The sequence below is a fragment of the Siniperca chuatsi genome, linkage group LG15 (assembly GCF_020085105.1).
Source record: "Siniperca chuatsi isolate FFG_IHB_CAS linkage group LG15, ASM2008510v1, whole genome shotgun sequence".
In the NCBI taxonomy this organism is placed as follows: domain Eukaryota; kingdom Metazoa; phylum Chordata; class Actinopteri; order Centrarchiformes; family Sinipercidae; genus Siniperca; species Siniperca chuatsi.
This window is the reverse complement of record NC_058056.1, coordinates 14,656,543-14,678,036: the sequence shown is the minus strand read 5'-3', so window position 1 is coordinate 14,678,036 and position 21,494 is coordinate 14,656,543. Positions and strand designations below refer to the sequence as shown.

Sequence of the window (21,494 nt, the reverse complement as noted above, 5' to 3'; positions counted from 1 at the left end):
CATGCCAATAAAGCCCTTTGAATTTAATTGAAATATACATTCAAAGAAGACAAAAAAAAAAAACCAATTTATCTCACTGATATGCAGCAAAATTCTTCAAGGCTGACATTTAGTGTTGCCTATTATTCACTCAGTACACATTGAAAACACACTATACATGTACATTCAGAAAACTGAAGCGTTCTTGTATTCTGCTTAATTCAGTGTAAGCTTGTTATATGAGAATGAGTGTATTTGTGTAAAGTAGGAAGACATAGTGGTGGATAATGACAGAGACCAAGACAGTGAAGGCACTTCCTAGATGCCACTTAAAGGATGAAATGTCAACTCATCTTCGCTGTTGACCTAAAACACACAGCTATGAATGCTGACAATGGCCTTCACATAACACAACATACAATCCAGTGACAGTGCATTCAAGGTTTTTTATTCGTGGACACACATTTCACACAGAACAATGTTATGACATTCAAGCTACTGGAGATGTTCCTCTCAGTTCCTCAGGGCACGAACATGGCCTGGAGATATACATACAGTACAGTTCAGTGTTAACTTTTGGACTTTTGGAAGTGCTGACCTGCAGGCTGTGTTGGTTAAACAGTCTGCAGGAGTAAAAATACCAGCTACCTGTTCACTTCTGGGGAGATTCAGCCTTAGAACCAGCAACTTAGCTCAGCACCATTGTTTACCACAGACTATTCAGTGAAGAGTCGTGAGGTGAGGTCTGTAAATGATGAAAGCACCGCAGAGTTGTGTGATGGACCAGGAAAAACTGAGGAGCACAACCCACTTGATTCCTACATACTGGCAGCATGGATGGAGGGCTCTGAAAAAGTAAGCTAAAAGCATTGCTAAATGCCCATTAACATGTTACGTGATTACAAATAGTTACTTTAAATGGCCTCGTCCTGATGTCAAAAAGTCATATAAGTGGAAATTGGATACATTGTCATAGAGGAAAGATATTGATTTTTCAACAGTGGAAAACACAGCTGCTATAGTTAACGCTGCAGCTCTGGACAGTCACACCAAATATTACATGTTACATCTACATTTACTGGCTTGGTTGCTTAGAAAGGGGATTTACTGATTCTGGTGTAGGATATAAAGGGATGGAAATATATACATATTCTGATCTGATCAGAAACAAAGGCAACTTGTGCAGAAGTGCAAAATGAAAATAAAGCTTTTAGCAGCAAAGGCTAAAACACATGAGTCCCCTATTAACTGCAAGTGGAGATACTCCAAGAGCCCAACTGGTAACATACCTTTGAGAAAGTGAGGGGCTTTTCGAGCCATGATAGAGTAAAATGTCCCTCCAGACACTGAAATTATTTGGGGATCTTAATATGTTCTTCTTTGGTGGATTATTTGAAGTGTGATTAATGATAACAATGTCACAAATATTAGTTACTGTAATTAAAAATGTTCTTGCAAAGAAAGAAGACAACATTAAGCCAGTCAGAATATGGAATAAACCAGATGCAGTGTGAGTCCTCTCATGGGGCAAATCTTTTGCTGCAGGTGTCGTTTCTCTAATTCTAGCCGGCCATGATGATGCCGTCTTCTATCATTTCCTTTTAGCTGTGGTGAATTTCACAGGTTCGTACTGCTCAACTGCCTCAGGCCTCTGCACTGTCCTCTCGTATCTTTATACCACATCTAATAACACAGTCTTTAACTCTAATGTCTACTTCGCAGGAAATGTTACCAGTGGGTCGAGTGACGACCATCTTACCTAAATTCATCAGTAATGTATTTATCAAATCGGCCAATAGGTTAATGCTGAAAACACAGAATTTGAAATGGAGACTCAAAACAAATGAATTAGAAAGTGGCCTAAAGGAGTAATAAACTATCTAAGTCAGGGCACCTTTATAACTGCACTATCCCCAGCCATTCTCAGTGACATTTTGATGCTTTACTGAGGTTTAAAGAATCACATACTGCTGCGATTGATGTGTCTATCTGGCTGCCAGCTATCCTCGAATCAAATTCATCATAAGTCATTAATAATAATTTAACATTTGCATGATCAGATCAAATAATCCACATGACAGAACTAGGTAAATTCCAATCCCTGCACAGTGTCTTATATGGTATTTAAATTAATATTTAGGCCACTGTTTGGAATGATGTTATGCAATGGCCAAGAGGTTTAAATATGTTCATCTTAAAATGGGTAAAACTATATGGAGAATGACAAGTTGGGCATATCAGATGTGTACGTGGATGAAAACCACCTTCAATAAATGACAATGACAATTTCGAGGCAACAAATTGCTTGCTTGACATCCTCTTATTAGTTCTTGTTTTAGCTGAAACCACGGAAGAAGAGGATGTCGAGGTCCTGGGGAGGAGAAGAGCAGGATGCAGATGAAGTGAAGTTTATAGAAACAGATGAAGTGAAGTGACGGGAGGCATGCGGGAGGAATGACTCAATCACCCATGGGCTGCATGCTACCAGATGCATGCAGAGGAGATGAAGAAGACAGATCAGTAGGGAAAAAAAGAGACCAACAGCTTGTGATGTTTTGATTTTGAAGGGGGAAAAAAGCCGTTAATGGTTGAGGGCCCACTGAAGACGGAACGATGACAAGACACCTACAGACAGTCATGAACATTGCCATCTCACCACAGCCAAATGACAGACAAGAAAGCATGCTGGAAAAGAGAAAAGGCTGCGCAGGTACAAAAGAAAAACTATTTGCTATCAGTCAATACATTTTCAGGACAATAGGAGGACAATAGTTGGTCTTAGACAAACTGAGTAATGAAGAAAATTGCTGGTATGGACTGACAGAAGACAGCGACAAAGGTACTGAACAAATACTGTACGCCTTTAGCAGTGCCTAACCGCAGAGAAACAACACCTAAGAAAACCTTCTCATTAACTGGGTATTTAACCTGTCTTACAGACAAAACTGAATTTCATCTCGTTTTCATGTGTTTACAGACTAGCAGTGAATTATGCAGGGTTTTGTTAAGCCCTAAATGGTCATTAAGTTTTTTTCAGTCAGTGTTTGGTTAAGCATCTTTTCTAATGTCTAGTTAAGTCATGTATTTTAGGACTTTCGCCTCACCACATTACATCATTTTGCTGTGTTTGCAAGTGATGAACCAGCAATTCACAATGACATAAGGAGCTACAAGCAAGACATATTAAAATGACTATCAATAAACAGGGCTACTCCAGTGATTTAAATATTGCACTTCCATAAAGTTGGGGGACTTGCAAGAGATAGATTAAAAAAGGAATGGCCAAAATTAAAAAAGTAGATGAGATATCCTGACTTTTAGTCCCTAGTATGGGCCAAGCTCCAAAAACACCAAAATCACAATCTTTCCCTAACCAAAGTGCTTTGTTGTCTAAATGCAACCACACACGTCTCTGGAGTCTAAGTGCTGCACTTTGTATGCCCACCATACCATACCCGTAGATAAATGTAACACTTCAATCAAAAAATGGTTGCCTGTGAACATAATCCAGGCAGCGATTACGTTTGTAAGCACAATGTTATTGGGAAAATAATTCAGTAATGTATAAACGTAATTTCAAGGAGACAGGGTTGAAAACACTGGATCCTAGATTTTCCAGAATGCAACTTGATAGCATCTTTTGTTGGACTATCAAAACCATCATCAGAGATTTTTTTCAGACTTTGGAAAGCTCCCTTCAGAGCCACAGAAGACATTATACAACATTTTTTACAAGCTGTACAACTGTGTAAAATTGGCGATTGCCCCTTTAATTCAGGTATGTCGGACAAACCTGTTTATTTAGCTTTCAGGGCAATGCAAAGAAACACACATGGAGGCCAAATAGTGACTGCCTGAACTGCTGGGCCATCACCTAAAAACTGGCGAGTTTAATCAAGACCTTAGAATCAACACAAAAAAAAATTGAGACTCAACAAAATGGGTTTACTGTAGACCACTGTGTTGTACTGAAAGGGGTTTCAGTTATTTTGTCCATCCCCTGTAGCTGTGACACACAACTAGTCAGCCACTTGCCAGACGAGTTATTCTGAGAGAGGACTTTTTTTCTCCCTTCCACACAATGAAATATGGATAAGAGCGGTGGGGATAGTGGGCAGCTGTCAACAAATTCCTCAGCTTCCCGCCACCACTGATCAATCAGTCACATATCTGAACCACAACAGTGCTGACCTGCTGGCTAGAGCTGACATTAATCCTAAATCTTCCAGTCAGTGCGGAGGAATGACAGGACACAACGTGGTGGTGGGAGCGAATGCTGATACAGGCTCTAACAAGGAAAGGTGCTGATGCTAATGAGTTTATCTGTGGCTCTCTAACAAGCCTGCGTCGTTTGATGTCCTAATTTACAGTGAGCTGTGTCTCAGGGGTGCAGGATAATGAGCTGGCCCAGGATTCCCAGGGCAGCAGCTTGTGTAACCCACTCCCACCGAGTGTAAGTGAGAGACAGAGAGAGACTGTAGCAGAGAGAGCAGGAAGGACATTTGATGTCTGTAGGAGAGAGAAGGGTGTTGGGTGGGGGGAGGTGGGTACATGTCATCCCTGCTTGATATGCTTGTTTGTAAACACCAATCATCGAATCGCTGCAACCAAGTGAGAATAGCTTGTGTTCTCTGTGACAAACTGACCTTGGGCAATAAGAACACTCAAAGAAAGAGGAAATGGAGAAGGAAAGCAGGGCGGGTGGGGGAGAAGAAGACGCAATAGAGAACAGAGTAAATGTTGGATTTGATCCTTATCGAGCTACACCTTGTCTACAAAACACCCATCAGACATCTCATCCCTTGCTCTCTTCCTGTGCTTAACTCAATCAAAAATTCCCCTCCTGTTTGCAGAGCAACCCTGAAAAATCTGGCTCCAAGTGCACTCCAAAGCAAATTAGCAAATGTGGAGCTCAGTGACCTCAGTGCAGAGACCATCCACACAGAGTATGCGGTGTGCTCTACCACCCCCACCTCTTACTGCTGCGTCTGCATGGCTGCATTAGTCAAGCTCAAATGGGTTTTTCCGCCATGAGAAGCAGAGCATGACATGCGCTAAACAATGGCAGGCAGATGACGAGCCAGCTCCATTTGATGATGGCCTCTGCCGACACGGCCGCTTTTTTTTTTTGTTTTGATGTGGAGGAATATGAGGGCAGCATGATTCATTAGGGGTGCACAGGTGGCGCGGGATCTAATGAGTCAAATTTTGTGCAGTTCTAACATGCAAATGGCTCAAAGGGGGGGATGTAAGTGCTTAAAAAACAAGCTTGTTTTTTTTACATTTAGTGGTGATGTGTCTCTTTCTTTTCAGTACATATAAATCTAATCCAACATTAGCCAATATAAAAGGTTCCAAAAGCAACAGAAGGGACACATTTAATACTAAGAAGCTAAAAGTGCAACAACACAGTGGCAATGACCATTAACAGCATGGATGTTAAATTTGCCACAATATTCAGGATGTTTTGACTTAACACCTTAAAAGAGTGTTAAATGCTGTTATTTCATGCAACTAAAAGCTGTCATCAACATCTACTTAATACATAGAAGCTGACTGTTTCCCTCAATTTCAGAGGACTATTTGTCTGAGTGTGAATGCTACAGCTGGTGTTTCTAATCTGTCTCAGCTATTAACACTGCCCCCCTCTGGCTAGCTGGCTGCCTGATTAGGATGCTGTTTTTACATCGATCAGGTCAGAAATTGAGTAAAAAGATAAAGTTAAAGCATGGGAGACATTTTGTTCCATATCTTATAACAGATACCCACTCATGGAGAAAAAATTATATGTAAAATGTACACTTAGATGTAATTAAGCAATATTAACAGTTGTTGTAATGACAAAACAAACTTCAAACTGCATGATAAATCTAACCTTGCTTCAGCATCTTTAAACTATACAAAATAAATATCTCCAAAAATAGCTTGTTTTAGCATGCTAGTCAATTCCTCCCAGGAGCCACAACAATCCAAATTGTACCTGATCTATTAACTGCTCGCCACTGAGCACCGTTTGAACGTTTGACCTTCTAACACAGCTCATGACATTATGTTGACATTTAAAGTAATCCCTCCCACGGTTCTTAATCCCAGTGGCCGTGGACTGCCCTGACCCATCCTCTGAGCTCAAGCCCCTTACATGCACTCATCTCACACTGACAGAAAAGGCAGGCAGACAAACACAACTCTGATACTCTCCGATAAGTCGACAGCTTCAGAAAGCTCATGGGGCTCAAAACATGCAGCGATGAAGGGGCTCTCTGATCATTATACACACACTGAAGCGTTAAGTAGCACACTGAGATTGAATGTGTAACATGGGGATAGCCCACTGTTTGTGCCTCTCATGTATTTTCATAGTTCCATATCACAATAATTACCCGGCGATGTTTGGAAAACCTGGAAGTTCATTTAAGAACAGCTCTTCTGAAGGTATTTCCATCTGGATGACAGAATATTCTGTCCACTGCATGATAAAAAGACTTTTAACCTGTTTCTCAAGTTGCAACTGTATTTCCTAATACCAGTAGCCCAAAATGGCATCTTTGCTCAAATATAACACATTATACTGTATAAAAATGTAGAATACTGGAAAGAAACATCAAAATATACCAATATAGCCAGTAATACTAAATTTTGGTTCACGTACAATTTGAGCAAGGACGTATGTCATTTCGGGCTACCATCTTTGGATTATGAAAAAGAGGCGCAATTTGAGAAACAGGTTACATATCATGCACCGGACGAAGTATTTTTCCAACCAGATATTAGACGAATCTTGAAGGATTCTGGAGATACCTTCAGAACAACTGTAAGTGTTATTAAAGCAACAGTTCACCCCCAAAATACATATTTTTCCTCTTACCTGTAGTCTTATTTATCCATCTAGATTGTTTGGGTGTGAGTTGCCGAAAAAAAACGAACTATGTTCCACATGAAACTGCTCACACCAAATCTGTGGATTATCTTGAGTAACCGGGTCATAATTTCTAGAAAGAGACGTTGCTGTTGAGTTTTTCAAATGTTTTTTTTTTTTGCCATTTTGAGCACCACAAGCCAAGTGCCATTTAGTTCCAATATATATAAAAAAAAAAATGCAGACATCTCTACAGCCGATATCTCCAAAATGCAGCAACTCACAAAACAAAATAAAATAATCTAGATGGATAAATAGCACTACAGGTAAGAGGAAAAATATGTATTTTGATTTTGGGGTGAACTGTCCCTTTAAATGAACTCCTGTTATTCAAAGATCACCAGGTATTTATCTTTTGGAAAATCAGATGCTTAGCTCTGTGACTCAAATGTAATGGTAATATGTAAGAGGCACAAACTGGGGCTAACATGAGGACTGCCTGAAAGTCATTTAGAGTACAATCCCCTCTACATTTTAATCTAAAAAATAAAAAGTAATATGCGAAACTATTCCAGAGTCCAGAAGAGATACAGTCACTGCCATTTGTGCAAGTTCTGTGTTGCAACTTCTTCTTTGCCAGAGCACAAGAGGAGTTATGAATAAGATGTATCTGGAGTTGTGTTAAGACAAAAAAAGGCTGTGCTGCATGGCATACTGCGTAATTAGTTAGTATCGCTGTGCAGCAGATCTACACACCAATTTACTCCGTCTGTCCATGAGTCTGAAACTTACTGTAATGCATGTTCAAGTGGCATTTTCCAGCAGATAATATTATATAACTCATCATATAATGTTTGGATTTTAAATCCTCCATTCAGCCCCGGCTTTTACAGTGGAGACAATATACTTAGTAGTTAAATAATGTAGCTTCCCCTGTATAAACTGTATTTATGTCTGTCACTTGTGCAACAGGACCAAACAGATAAAAACGGATGAAATGAGAGGTACAAGATGACAACCCATTTATTTAGTAATACATTCTGCAAACTAGAAATTTTATTCAAACTTCAAAGGCTAAAAAATGAAAGAAAGGAGGGAAAGAAGGGGAGAAAATTTAAGGAGCAGGGAGAGAAATGCATCAATTCACAAGCAAGGAATGCAATTTGTTCAATTGACAACACAAATAGCACAATTTAGTTCAGGGAACAAAGCTTTTTTAAACATTTTCTTTTTTTTTTCTGCCATTCCTTTGGAGCTAAAACATAATACAAAATATACAGGTATTGAACTTTGTAAAATCACTCACAGAGACCTCTGAGAAGCATTTGAATCAACATTGACAATACTTATCTACAGCACTCTAAAGCTATTCTTGAATGTAACCATAAATATAGCAGACATGAATTTATGTATGCACATTTACCATGAGGTTACCATGTTAAAACATTTGCATTTGTTAAAAGTATGACATCATCTGCAGTGAAAAATTAAAGAAGCTTTCAAGACCGAGATTCAATAAGGTAACATAAAAAAAAAGAAGCATACAAACCAGCAATGGTTGAAAAGTTGTACCTTGTGACAACCAGGACAAAGTCACTTTGTTGATAGCTTAAGTACCCTAACATGGGGACAGTTGTTAATCTATAAGAGTGTAATGTCAGCAGCATCACTCCTCCTCATAGTGTTTTGTCGAACAAGTACTTTAGGGGGCAACATGAGATTGGGTAAGGCAAATCGGTGAGCTTATTTATGAGCTGAAAAAGGTCAGCAAAGTGAGGCTCAGGTCACCCTGTGAGGGGACTAACAAACCACTACTGCTAAGGGTCACACAGTAAACGCCACAACTGAGGTACATCAATATGTACAAGAGGGCGTAAGCATTTAAAATTTCTTCAACTTCTGCCAGGTAGTCCTCCGTACAAGAATATACAGGATGCATTCCAGGCAACCAAAGGTAACTCTGTAAATAGCTTTATAATCTTTTCTTTTACAATAACAATTTTCTGGAAAATGAACAAAAAAAGCTGATTATACAGATGATCAGTGCATATGACTATTGTCATTTAGACACCTACTTTTCTCACACATTTCTAAAACCCTGAACTCTCGATACAATTCTAGATTTGAGCTAAGTGAGCATCACACAAGTGGACAAGTTGGTGACATGACACAGGTGAGCATTTGAGGGCATTGTTTAAAGGGGGATTGGGGGCAGGGGGTCAGCTTATACAACAAGGCCAATAGTGTTCCTACTTACTAAAATAAGTTGTCATTTGCAGTAGCCACTTAAATCACTTGTTTAGTTAACATCAGCACAATTCAGTCAAATACTGTACATGAGCACAGGCTTAACCCACTCAAATAGATCAGAGATAAAATCAGAAGTTCTGGGGGGGAGACCACAAGTAAACTGCTTTCATTAAAGTCTCCATATGTTAACTGCTTTCTGAACAGTTTGGATCTACATAACACAAGACAAAAACACTTCCTATAAATGTTATGAGGTATTTCAGTTCATGAAAAAATTTAAACAAGGAGAATAGATACTTGGGATCATTTTTTTGTTTTGTTCATTTTTTGTTTGGGGATGGGGGGGGGGGACAGGTTTGCGATGGAAATTTGTCATTTAAATAAAACACACAGATGTGACAAATCACAGCCAAGCTACTGTCAATATCTGCTACAGCTATTTTGAATATTAAAAAGCTAATTTCTACATTTTTCATTCTGTGGAATTAGTCGGTTTTAGAAATGGGTAATTAACCAGCAGTGTTTTAAGGGCCACGTCCTGAATTGTTACATTTCTGAGTTTAAGAGTAATCAACACCTACCAGGTTTGCAAGACGCAGCTGGCTGCTGAAAACTGTTTGAAAAGAGAGACATTTAGTGCGCTCACTTACCAAATAAAAGCAATGCAGCACAAAATAAAACAGCTTACAGATGAAATAAAGGGAAAAAAAGGCAATTTCATACACACAAAGTTTTTTCCCCAAACACACTGAATAAACTGACTTGAGTTTTTCTTAGTAGGTATACAAGTATTGTGGTAGAAATACAATATTGTAATTTTAAACCAAAAATACTTGAACTAAATGACATTTTTAATGTTCTGCTGTTAAGTTTTTTGTTGCAATTTAGTTTTTTTTGCTTTTTTATGGGAAGAATATTCAGTAAAACCACATTTCCATGCAAACACACACACAATAATCTATTTCCCTATTTGACATGTTTACAGTCTTGAGTCAGCTAACACCTCAATAGGAAATCTACTGAATTATGGCATGTTTTTCATGTAATTTCTAGGCTAACTGTTTAAAGGTACCCTATGGAGTTTCCACTGTAAACAACCTAGTAGGTTTACAATCAAACATTTGTTTACAAAATGTATTTTGCGTGTTTTTAAGGCCTAGCAAACATGTTCAGTGCTATTCCATACCTCACATAACCCCTAACCCACTTTTTACATCAGCTTGCAGTCTTATCGTCTTTTATTGGTTCATTAACACTTTTATGCCACATTACCATGACACCATATGCTGATATACACAATACTGCCCCCAGCAGAAGTGTGTTTCACGTCACCCTGCGCTTTTGTCCTGAATGTTCATCCTTGTGCTCATGCTTGTAGAGTGAGGACCCGCTCAGCAAAACATTTCTCTACAGCACCACGAGTGGTCAAAAACTCCACAGATTACCTTTAAAATCAAACGGTCAACAGAAATCTCAAAATAAAGTTGACGTCACTCTCCAATAGCTTAACATCTTTTACAGGGTTACAGCTAGGTTCTCCTTTATATAGTTAATTCTTGCGATTTAGACTTTGCAGTTACATAATTTGAGTGGTCTTTGGCCTTTTTGCCACAAAAGCTTATTAGAAAGCAGCAAACTTAGGATTAGAGTCAAAGTTAAAGTCTGTGTTTTGTTAAAGACTTAATTTGCTACCCACCACAAATCTAAATACAATGAAATAGGATTGTCATTTTGATAAATGAAGAAATACAAAATTTAGTACATTAGTGTATTCTATAAATTGAACAGTTTGAACCCTCAGTGTTGATCAGATGGAAACCTTTGTTTGCCAAAACACACAAACATTTTGTCCATGGCAAAAAACTAACTCAAGCGACATGATTTATTCCTTGAAAGTTTAAGTCAAAAATATATACATACATAAATTTGCAACAATGCAATTTTAGACAAAAAACAAAAAAACAGAAAATAAATTTGAAATAAAACCATTTCTCTTCAAGAAATATATCTATTGTGTGTGTGTGTGTGTGTGTGTTAAATACAGATTTAGTCAGTGACTATTCAGAGGGGGAAATTAACAGAAAAAAACAACAACAAATAAAATCAACCCACAGATCATACACTATAGCAGCAAACTGTATTGTGCTCTGGCTTGTGGTGCCATGGGGGATGGTTTTAAGCGGAGCAAACCCGATGGGAATAAAAAGGTGCTATACAACCATGAGAACTCATTGCAGTTAGCAGTTTTGTTCTTGGTTTGAATGTCCAAATAAAGACCACGTGAAAGAAAAATTGTTTTAGAGTCAACAATTTCTCCTATCATCAAAATGGTAATGGGTGATATTCTCTAAAATAGCCAGTGCTTAAACTGTTCACATCAGTCAAATTATCAGATGCTAAAGGTAGAAGCTAAAAACCTGTATCTGTACTATATAATAGTGTAATCGGTACCACATATAAAAACTGAATCTCATGAAAAAAAACTTGGCATAGGCTGTCATAAAGCTGAAACAAGTGATTATAAATCATATGGCACCCACAGTGGGCACTGGTAACAATCTATGTTTAGAAACTGATATTTAAATATGACACAAAAGATGTGTAAACTAGTCAAGAGCTGACTAGCTGCAAACCACTGTACACCATGGGTAAACTGAACTACTTGTGTCATCTCAGGTTACAGTATAGTTCTGATATATAGCTTGAAGTTGTTCAAAATAGCGTAACAGCATGTAAACTATGTCATCCAAAGCTTTTTGGAATAAGAAGTAGTGAAAGCCTATGTTGGGTTGATATGGAACACTGGCTGAAAAAAAAGGGCAAACAATGGATAAGCGTCAGGAGAGCAATTCCCTTAAAATCCAGCCTGGTCTGCTGTCAAAACCACCTTAGCAAACTTAAATTAGAGTTGCACATACAGATCTGCCTTTACACTAACACACGTGCGCATGTACATACACACAAGCACCCAAGCACGCTTGCAAGTATCTATTCGCACAGACAAATGTGTTAAGAGGGGTCTTTTTTCATCAGATGCCTCAAAGAAGAAATTTAAAAAAAAGATTATTTTTCACCTCACACTTCCAAAATGACTGTGAAACACTTTGCCATTATTATTTGAGCACATACAGAAAACCACTTAAGAAAATAAAATACAATAAAAAAAAAAAGCACAGGGAAAAAATAATTAGGATTTAAATGGTTTGATATAGAGAGCTTACTGTGCTGTCAACTATACAATTTACCCGTTTCTTAAAAAGGAGCATAGACTAACTGAAAAAAAAGAAAAAAGTAAAGTAAAGTAAAGTAAAAGCACAGAGACATTGTGCCTGGAGGACAAGCAGAAATATTCACTGAATAGACATTTGTTACAGTTCCAGAAGAGCAGGAAAAGGCAGATAGTGCATAAAAAGGTTCTCTTTTTCATTTCTTTCATTTTTTAACTTAAAATCAAGCTGCATTAAATACAGGCTGTTTGTACAGGACAATTGCACTTCACAAAAACAGAAATATACAAACACACACAAGGAAATGTGAATCAAATTAATTACAGCAAAAAAATCTCACTACTTAAGCTGATTATTTAACAAAAAGAAAGAAAACCTTGTGGACTCACTTGTTATGGATTACTTTAGAGGAGAGTATTAAGGTGGGTGAACATAAAGGGGAGACAAGACGGTGGGGATCCTGAACTCCAGAGTGGACTGGTGCTGCACTATTCCAGGTTTGTGTGCATGCAACTCCTCTTCCTCTTCCTCCTCCGCCTCCTTCTCCTCCTCCCATGAAATTCCCTTCTTAGAAAACAAAAGCTCAGAGTGACGGAGAGACAGACTGCTGAGCTGAGCTGCTGTGGGTCTTGAGAGGATGGTGGTTTGTAAACTCTATGCTGTGTTAGTGGTAGGAGGTTGTGTTACCACATGTCGTCTGTGGACGCAGAGTCCTTGACAAGAGAGAGAGGAAGGAAAAACCCTTCAGACATCCACGAGATCTCTATCAAGAGCTGGACAGGTTTAAGCATGTATGGTACAAACTGACAGATAATAAAAATCCTCCAGGAGTTGATAGAGATACTTGTGTATCAACACAATTATTTCCCCCAAAATCTTTGATGCTATTGTAAATACTTTTACAGGTAATCTGGAGGTGAAGCAATATATCATCATGTCAAGTAGACAAGATAACTATATACACCATTGCCTTAGAAAACACGTTACTCATTTGCTGTCAAATATAATTCTCGTTTAAAGGGCCACCTTGTCGTGTATCATCGTAATTTAACACGCACCAAATAGGGTCTGAAGCTTCTGATACTGATAAATGCAGTCCAATTAACATGTATTTTTTCAACCAGCTATAACAAATGAGACCTTACAGTTCAGGTAAGTGTAGTAATGATTTTAGCACCCTCTCAAACAAACAGCAAACCACAAGTAACAATATTAATCTATATTGTACATTAAACCGAATCTGAGTCAACTTAAATTTATCCTTATGAAATAAAAAGTTGTTTATAAAAAGGAGTAGATATATTTTGATACATTTTAGCATATATATCAGACAAGGCTACTGCATTATGCAGCTGTAAAACAAAATCTCAACAGAAAACAAAATCAACAGACCCTGTTGGAATTTATTTACATGTTCATATACTCTATGCCCATATGTGGTTGATTTGGCTCAGGATATGATGTATTCAAAAAGCAGACCCCAAGACAGGTATATGTTCATATACTTCACAACCAAACACGGATGAAAACTAAAATGTGTAAGTCATAGAACTAGAATCAGGCTTTAAAATACATGTGTAACATGACATACCAACCAAATGATACAGGAGACTTTACTCTATTTCAGGTTTAGGGTTGCTTTAGGTTTGTAAGGACGTGGCACTGTTTGGACACTCTTAATGACAAACACTGTTATTTGCCACAGGAAGCACCTATTACAAAAAAAGTTTGATTGTGAATGACAACATAATAAAGAACAAGTTTACGCATCAACTTGTTCAGACTGGTTGTTTAACACAAACCTATTGACCTTTCACTACGAGTTTAGACATAAACTTGGCATCGATCATCCTTTGGGTTTCAACAATAAATGTGAAGATTCATTTAGCACAATAACTACATGCTAAGAGCTAAAGCATATACTCACAATTATTCTCATAACTGTTGTAACTGCCATGTTATTTTAGCACTACCTGCAGGATACATCACTGACCATTAGGTTTAATAGTCAATCCTAAGGATCAGTATTGGGGCCCATCCAGGCATATTTGAATGGAGCGGCATCGGCTAAAATAAACCTGATCAAATGACCATCCTTTCTTTACTGTGCAAATCTGCTCTCCTTTATGACAGCTGGACTCTACAGTGCGAGCATTTTGTCACATATGTAAGTGAAAATTAGTGGGTAGCAAATTCTTTGTAGTGAAAAATTATTTGGTTGCACTGGTCTGACTTGACTCCTGGATTGGCAAAATACACAAATGTGCTAAGCTCCAACACTAATGAATCTTCTGAAGCCAAACCAGCTTCAGAAGCAACTCAGAATGTCACTACAGTTTCAGTAAAGGTCTACAAATAACACAAACAAATAGTTAATAAACATGTTTGTTTGGCCAAATTTAAGCAACAGTGAAAAAACAACAAAAGAACTGTACCTTGCTCCATTGTGCCAAACAAAAGCACGTGCATTCAGACCATTTTCCATTTTGTTTTTGTACTTTTACTTTTTACCTTTAAAAATGTAGGAATTAACTTTTTTACAAACTCTTCATTTCGCTTTACAAAAAAATGTAATTTTAATCCAACATACTAAAATACTTGTATGAAGATAGAGTAACATAACTCCCTACTAAAGTTGATTATTTTTTCTTGTCAAAGTAACACATTTAATCTATACATTTCTTTACATTGTTTGTGTATTATTGTATCAAATACTTTTAATTTAACTTTAATATTATTAATAAAGGCCTTCTGACTTAAGTTTGCCCTTAATACAAACAAACAAAACTGCCATTGTGTAATTGTGTGATGCAGATGTCCAAAGAGTTTTGTTAAAAAGCACAACAATGCCTCAGAGCTGACATAAAAGTGTAAGGGATGTCTCAAACTAGGTTTCTCCCACTACTCAAAATTTCAATATTATGATTGCTGCTGTCACCCACATGATCCAGCCATGAGGTATAGTAGCTTCTGTTCTATTATTGACACTTCTTTGTTGTGGACCACAACTTAAAATAAAAAGCCCATCTGAATTTAAGGAAACAGTGCTGGCAGTTGTTGTGAAGTATGATTATTTCTGGGACAGGCATAGCCTCACAGAGGTAATGCAAAACGCTTCCAAGTTTCCAAGGTTAGTCACAGAATACAGACAAAGCAACAGAAAAAGTATTCAGCTGGGCTGACCTATTGCCACCTACCACTGTATTCTGCCGTTATTGTGTTAATGACCGGTCTGACATCATTTCTTTTAGAGTTTTCAGTTGCATGGTGTGCTTTTCCACAATACTAACCGGTGCCAGAATGACAAACCCTGTTAACAAACCACTCCAATGTTACTGAATAATGCGATCAATTATACTGCCTTAATGATATATCTAACCCCCTGACCTTTTCTGTATTTTGTGGTGCTACAGCATGACTTAATAATGAGCTTTTAGGATTTCTTGTCACAGATCTACATCTTTGTCATCATAAGGGTTCACATCTGACAGTGAATATCTTTTATACTCAGCCAAACATTACCTATCAATGTGAAGGTCTTGTCTGAAGAATTAAGAGACAGAATGAGCTTGATGGATACATTCAGCAAAGAATATGAGATAATTTCTACAGTGTTGAAATTTTTCAGAGCTGCAGATACTTCAAAAAAGGTGGTTGTCTATCCAAATCAAGCAACCAGGCAACAGATGAGAGCTATGAGAGATGTCAGTAGAGGAACTAAAACAAAACAAAAAGAAACCAACAACAACAACAAAGGGCTGCATGACAGAATGTCTGTTGTTTGAAAAGAAGGCACGCGAAGACTGAAAGCACAAGGCAAAAAGAATCTGTGGTCTAATGAAAAGATCACAGAACTCTTCAGCCATAATGCTACGTGCTATCAAGCACAGAGTCCTGACAGTATCACACTGTCTGGCTGTTTTTTGCAGCAGGAGCTACAGGAATACTAACAATGAATGGGGCCAAATACAGACAAATTCTTAAGGAGAATCTGGTGGGAAAGACCAAATATTAGGGGAATGTTTGTGCATTAAAAAGACATTCACATTGCACAGTACTGTCAACTCACAATTAGGCACTAGGCACAAAACTTTAATAAAGAATGAATAAAACCAAACAGTAGAAAACGTCATATTCATTCTTCCATAGGGCATAATAAATCTACGTTTCAGCTTCATGATTTCATATCATATGTTTAAGTGTGAAATACTGTGCAACAGTATAGTGTTACACCCCTACCTTATGCATACAGCAAAAATCAACATTGGACTGGCTTCAGAACAAGAAAGTCCTTTGGTAGCCAGGCCTCAAATTTGACTTTCATTAAGAATTATTGTAATAACTTAAAGAAAACTGTTCACAGCCTCTCCTCTTCCTATTGGACCAAGCTGGAGCAAATCTGCAAACAAATGGACAATATCCAGATGTGCAAAGATGATACGTACGTGTCCTAGAAGACCTGAAAATGCTGCCAAAGGTGGTTCAAATGACTACTCTCTCAAAAAGGTTGAATACAGTCACAAATACTGTATGAGATTTCTGTGAGTTACTTAGAATAAATTTGCAAATATTTCTAAGAACCTAATTTCATTTTATCCATGGAAAGCTTTGTGTAGACTGGTGGCAACAAAAAATCTCTATTTAGCCCATTTTGCATTCAGGCTGCACCACATAATACAGTTAAAGTCGAGTGGCCTGATGGCTTTCTGAAGGTACCCTAACTTACGAGATAACTCAATGTGTGAAAATAATTGTAAAAGTACATCTTTATATAAACACGAAATACTGGAACAGTGCCAATTTTCACTGTCAAGGACAAGATGACAGGCACAATTAAAAAGTAGCTGACCCAGTGAGCTTATCTGAAGAAAATTTAAAAGCATGATATCTGAGTGGACGTGGGTAACAGTTTTAAGGTCTGTTTGTATACAAAGGAATGATGAGCAATGTTCCCTTTTAGACCAGTATGTCAGAGAATGTAGGTTTTTATTCCATCCACACAAATACCGGACAATTTCACACCTCTTTGATTTATAGAGCACTAATAAGTGAAATCAGCTCATATGGGACAAAACTAAGCCTTATGTCATCGCAGAGTCAATCTGTTAAGTTTTTTTCTCACTGCATTTTGAGTAAATTTCACTTGGCAACAAGACTATTATCTTGTTCCATCTTGTTGAATACTGATGACATGCATGAGACTGGTTAAAATTTGCTGGTCACATGTCAGAAAGCATGCATACTCCAAGCCAAGCACACTTACAGGGAGTTCAAAGACAAGCTGGGATACTCACTGTGTCATCACTTCGGTAGGGGTTGAGTTTGTTGTACACCGCTTCAATAACACTTCGTCTGAGGGGAAGAAAAAGTATAAAAATATTAGATGTTAGTTTTCAATATTTTTTTTTTTTTTTTTTTTTTTTTTTAAAGATACCCAGTGATTAAACTGACAATCACTGTCATTGTTTATGAGGTTGCCTTCAATTCTAACCACAAAGCTCACTCACTTGCTTGCCAGCTCTCCTCCAGGAGGGAGGTTAGGGATGCTCTCAGATGCTAACGTCCGCATAACATGGACCAAATCCGGAACACCTTCATCCCCCTGCTTTTTGATGATCTCTGTTGGAAAACAAAATTGTATTATTTTGAATCATTTTACAAGAATGTACAAGAGTGTTTCTAAAAATATCTGATTGATTTGTGCACTTCAAATGTTAGAAAAATGTGTATCTATGAGCAGTAGAGAAATTATGGTGGAAACCTCGCTTACTTACAGGTCTACATTATCATGTTTAGATTGAAGCATAGAAGTAGAGTAGCGTTTCCTCAGCAGAATCAAGGGTCTAAGGACAGAGGGTGTTGTACGCTAGAGAGATTGTAAAGCCCTTTAATGTCAGGTAATATTTTTCCCCAACAGAACAGGCCCTTAGCTTAAAGAGTAACAAAACACCAAAGTTCTGGCTGAAGTGCCTCTACCCTTGAAATTCAGTTTCAGTTTCGTGAGCCTGGTGGACGGACCTGCAGACTGGATGCAAGCCCTGGCCTACAACCAATCAAAGCAGCAAAATGTGTGAAATGTGACTTTTCAAATGTGTGTGTGTACACTGTAAAAAGCTGATATATACGTATATTAAGGATATACCTGAAATATTATGTGTGATCTAATTAAAATGCATCAGACATTTAATATCCCCTAGCGGTTATGTACAATAAAATCAAGCAGATTAAATTTGAATACCTACAGTACACTCTATGTATCAGAATCAGCTTTATTGGCCAGGTATGTGTACACATACAAGGAATTAGACTCCGGTCTAGTGTTTGCCTATTTTCAAATTGTGTTCCTCCTGACCACTGTAGATGTCCTATGACCATGAATGAATCGTAGGAAAACAACTGCTTTGTTTCAGACAGGCTTTTGCATGTTTCCCTGGCTCTACACACAGATGTGGCATGCAAACATTTGCAAACCTTGTGTTTTCCCATCAGCCTATGTTACTAAAGCTAACCTTATTTAAAACCTAATGTAAAAAACTAAGAAAACATGGGGTTTACATTGAACCCTAACCCAAAAGGAAAATGGATTATTAAGCCAATATCCCACTTTCTAACACCCAAATATAATTTTTCTCCCCTACCTTCTACTCTGGCCTCCAGGTATTTATCCAGCTCAGCCTCCCGTTTCACCGCTTCTGGAGATACCTTTGGGGCCCCAGGAAAGCAGATTAACACAACACTCATATTGTCCCGGCTTCCCTGTGAAAAATAAAGAACAAACACAGGGTCATGTAAATCAACCATGAAACCAAAGTGTGTAACAAAATGTCAAAGTAGGTTTTGTGGACATGCCATACCTTGTACAAGCAGGTGTCAACAATTTCATTGCTGACTCTTTCAAGATCATCTGTCACCTCTAGCCTTGACCTGACAAAGTCACACAGTTCCTCATTGGCCATGACATCCCAGATGCCATCACAGGCTAGTATAATGAATTCATCTTCCCCCTCACATCTCTCTATTGCATAAACTTCAGGCTCAGGAGACACAAGTTGCTCTGTCGGGCCTTTTCCATGCACACACTTGTAGTCGAAGTCTCCCAAAGCCCGAGACACTGCTAGGGAACCATTAACTCGCTGGATCATGACTGAGCCACCGGCATTCTGGATCCTTTCCTTCTCCAGAGGGTTGCTGGGTTTGTGATCCTGTGTGAAGAAGTGCACAGTTCCGCCCCGGCTGAGGAGCCCCCGTGAGTCGCCACAGTTGATAAAGTAGATATGACTTGGAGAAATCATCACTCCCACTGCAGTGGAGCCACTCCGGTCCACACCATGCTTCTTCTCCGAGATGTTTCGCATGTGTTCATCAATCTGTAGGAATCCTGTGCGGATCCCATTCTTCACGCTATCCACAGAGGGGTCCTCCTGCAGAGCACTCTGGAAGTCTGAGTTGCTAGTGATATGGTCCAGCAGGTGCTCACAGCAGTACTTGGCCACCTGAGAGCCAGCATGCCCATCATAAACAGCAAAGAATGACCAGGGGTCAAGACCATGAGGCAGACCAATTACTGCTGTGTGTGCATCTTCCATCTCTACCCGCCAACCCTGCATACTACTCAGCCCATACTTCAGGTTGTTACCATGACCATGGGAATTGTATTTTTCCATCTTTGGTTTGTCCAGAAATGCACCCATTGTGTCCTCTTTAAGACCTGTAACATAAATTAAAAGAAACAAATCTATTTAAAAGATACAGCAGAAATGTAGTGTTTTCCAAAGTAGGCAATAATTTAAACACTTTGGGGCAGTATTCAGTTTCTAGTCAAGTTATTATGCAAAGGTATATTAGAAAATACCTGAATAATTTTCCTAAAAATATATCATACTGTATGTCTAATGCTAAACAGATAGACGCAATGTTCTATATTAATTGGGTTAAAACAGATAGCCTGTATTCCATCCATTTGTGGAAAAAGATTAGCATCTTGAAGTTCAGACCTCCTGCTCTAATCTAAAAATAGTGGACTTGTGTACACATTTTGGCTACATATTAGGAACACTGATTCTGTGGATCAGATTGAAACGCCCTTAAACCACTGGCTGATCAAGTTTAACAGTAACTGTAATGATTTGAATTAAGTTATTTAACGTTAATCGTATTATGAATACACCGCTGAGCACCATATATCTGACCTTCGCTATGCAGAACACTTCATTATACTAGCTAACTGCTAGTCGAGGTAATATTATTTAAAGCTATCGTTACATGCCTGCAGAGCTAACGTTAGCTAACCGACCTACCAGTTACCACAAAAAAATCTGTAGTCCTGACGAATCAAACATTAATGCTAACCTTAGGGTTAGCTAATTTATATCATGAACCTGCCCAGTACGGTTAGCTTTTGCTGTTGTATTAACGGGAAAAAAGTTAGCGCTGTAGCAAGTCCAGACCACAACCCAAATAAACAAACAGCCTTGCCTTGTTGCGGGCCTTGACCCTTGTCCCTCACAGCTTACTCTGACAGGCCTCCTTCTACCATGGTTTGCTAACGTTATGTTGAGGCAGGGAGAGCCCTCGGCCTCGTTGAGGTATTATCGCTAAATGCTAACATAGCTAGGATAGCTAACTGCCCAACGTTCCTCAACAGTTGCTGGTTTAAGAGATTTTATGACTTACCAAATATCCAAAATATCAGTTGACAGCAACGGAAGCTGCGACAGTGACAAGGACTGGCTGGTCGCAGTTCACACCAGAGAGGTACACCGACTAGCGGGGTTTGCAGCGGTTTAGCTAGGCTAGCTAGCCAGTTAGCTAGCAATGAGCAATCGTCACTCAAGACTCAGTGCTATATATTGTGTAAGTGCGGAGGTCCCTCTTTGCGTACGCCCGTGATGCATTACATTATCTCAGCTGGCGATCTAAAGTATATTCTAACAGATTTTCTTGGGAATTTTCGGGCCGGAGCTTTGTGTGGCCAAGCCAAGGGGAAGCTAAAACGTCTGTCCCAGCCTCTCCACTTGACAGCTTGCTAGCTAACGTTAGCTTTAGAGGAGCACAGAGCAAGCCCCCAGGAACGGCGCTGGGCTGTGAAGCGATTTTGGCGTAGTGGCTGCACTGGGTAATTACAACTTCCGGGATCATCACGTGACGCACAGTGGCCCAAAAACATTTCCCCATACACAATC

The 21,494-nt window shown here is 38.6% G+C and overlaps 1 protein-coding gene across 6 annotated transcripts; it reads right to left on the bottom strand.

The window, feature by feature from the left end:
• Positions 1-405: 405 nt before the first annotated feature.
• Positions 406-21,148, bottom strand: LOC122862374 (protein phosphatase 1A). Of its 6 annotated transcripts, none has more exons than XM_044167837.1 (6): positions 20,986-21,148; positions 19,167-20,020; positions 18,951-19,068; positions 17,820-17,931; positions 17,607-17,664; positions 781-2,350 (listed from the first exon to the last, which is right to left on the bottom strand). In XM_044167837.1, exons 2-6 carry the CDS (start codon positions 20,001-20,003, stop codon positions 2,315-2,317), a joined length of 1,161 nt encoding a protein of 386 aa, XP_044023772.1. In that variant the 5' UTR covers positions 20,004-20,020; positions 20,986-21,148; the 3' UTR covers positions 781-2,314. The 6 variants fall into 6 exon arrangements, with proteins under 6 accessions (XP_044023770.1, XP_044023772.1, XP_044023771.1 ...); XM_044167838.1 differs by lacking the exon at positions 781-2,350 and adding an exon at positions 7,841-13,025; XM_044167835.1 differs by lacking the exons at positions 781-2,350; positions 20,986-21,148 and adding an exon at positions 406-518 and having other exon boundaries at positions 19,167-20,019.
• Between the last annotated feature and the right edge of the window lie 346 nt (positions 21,149-21,494).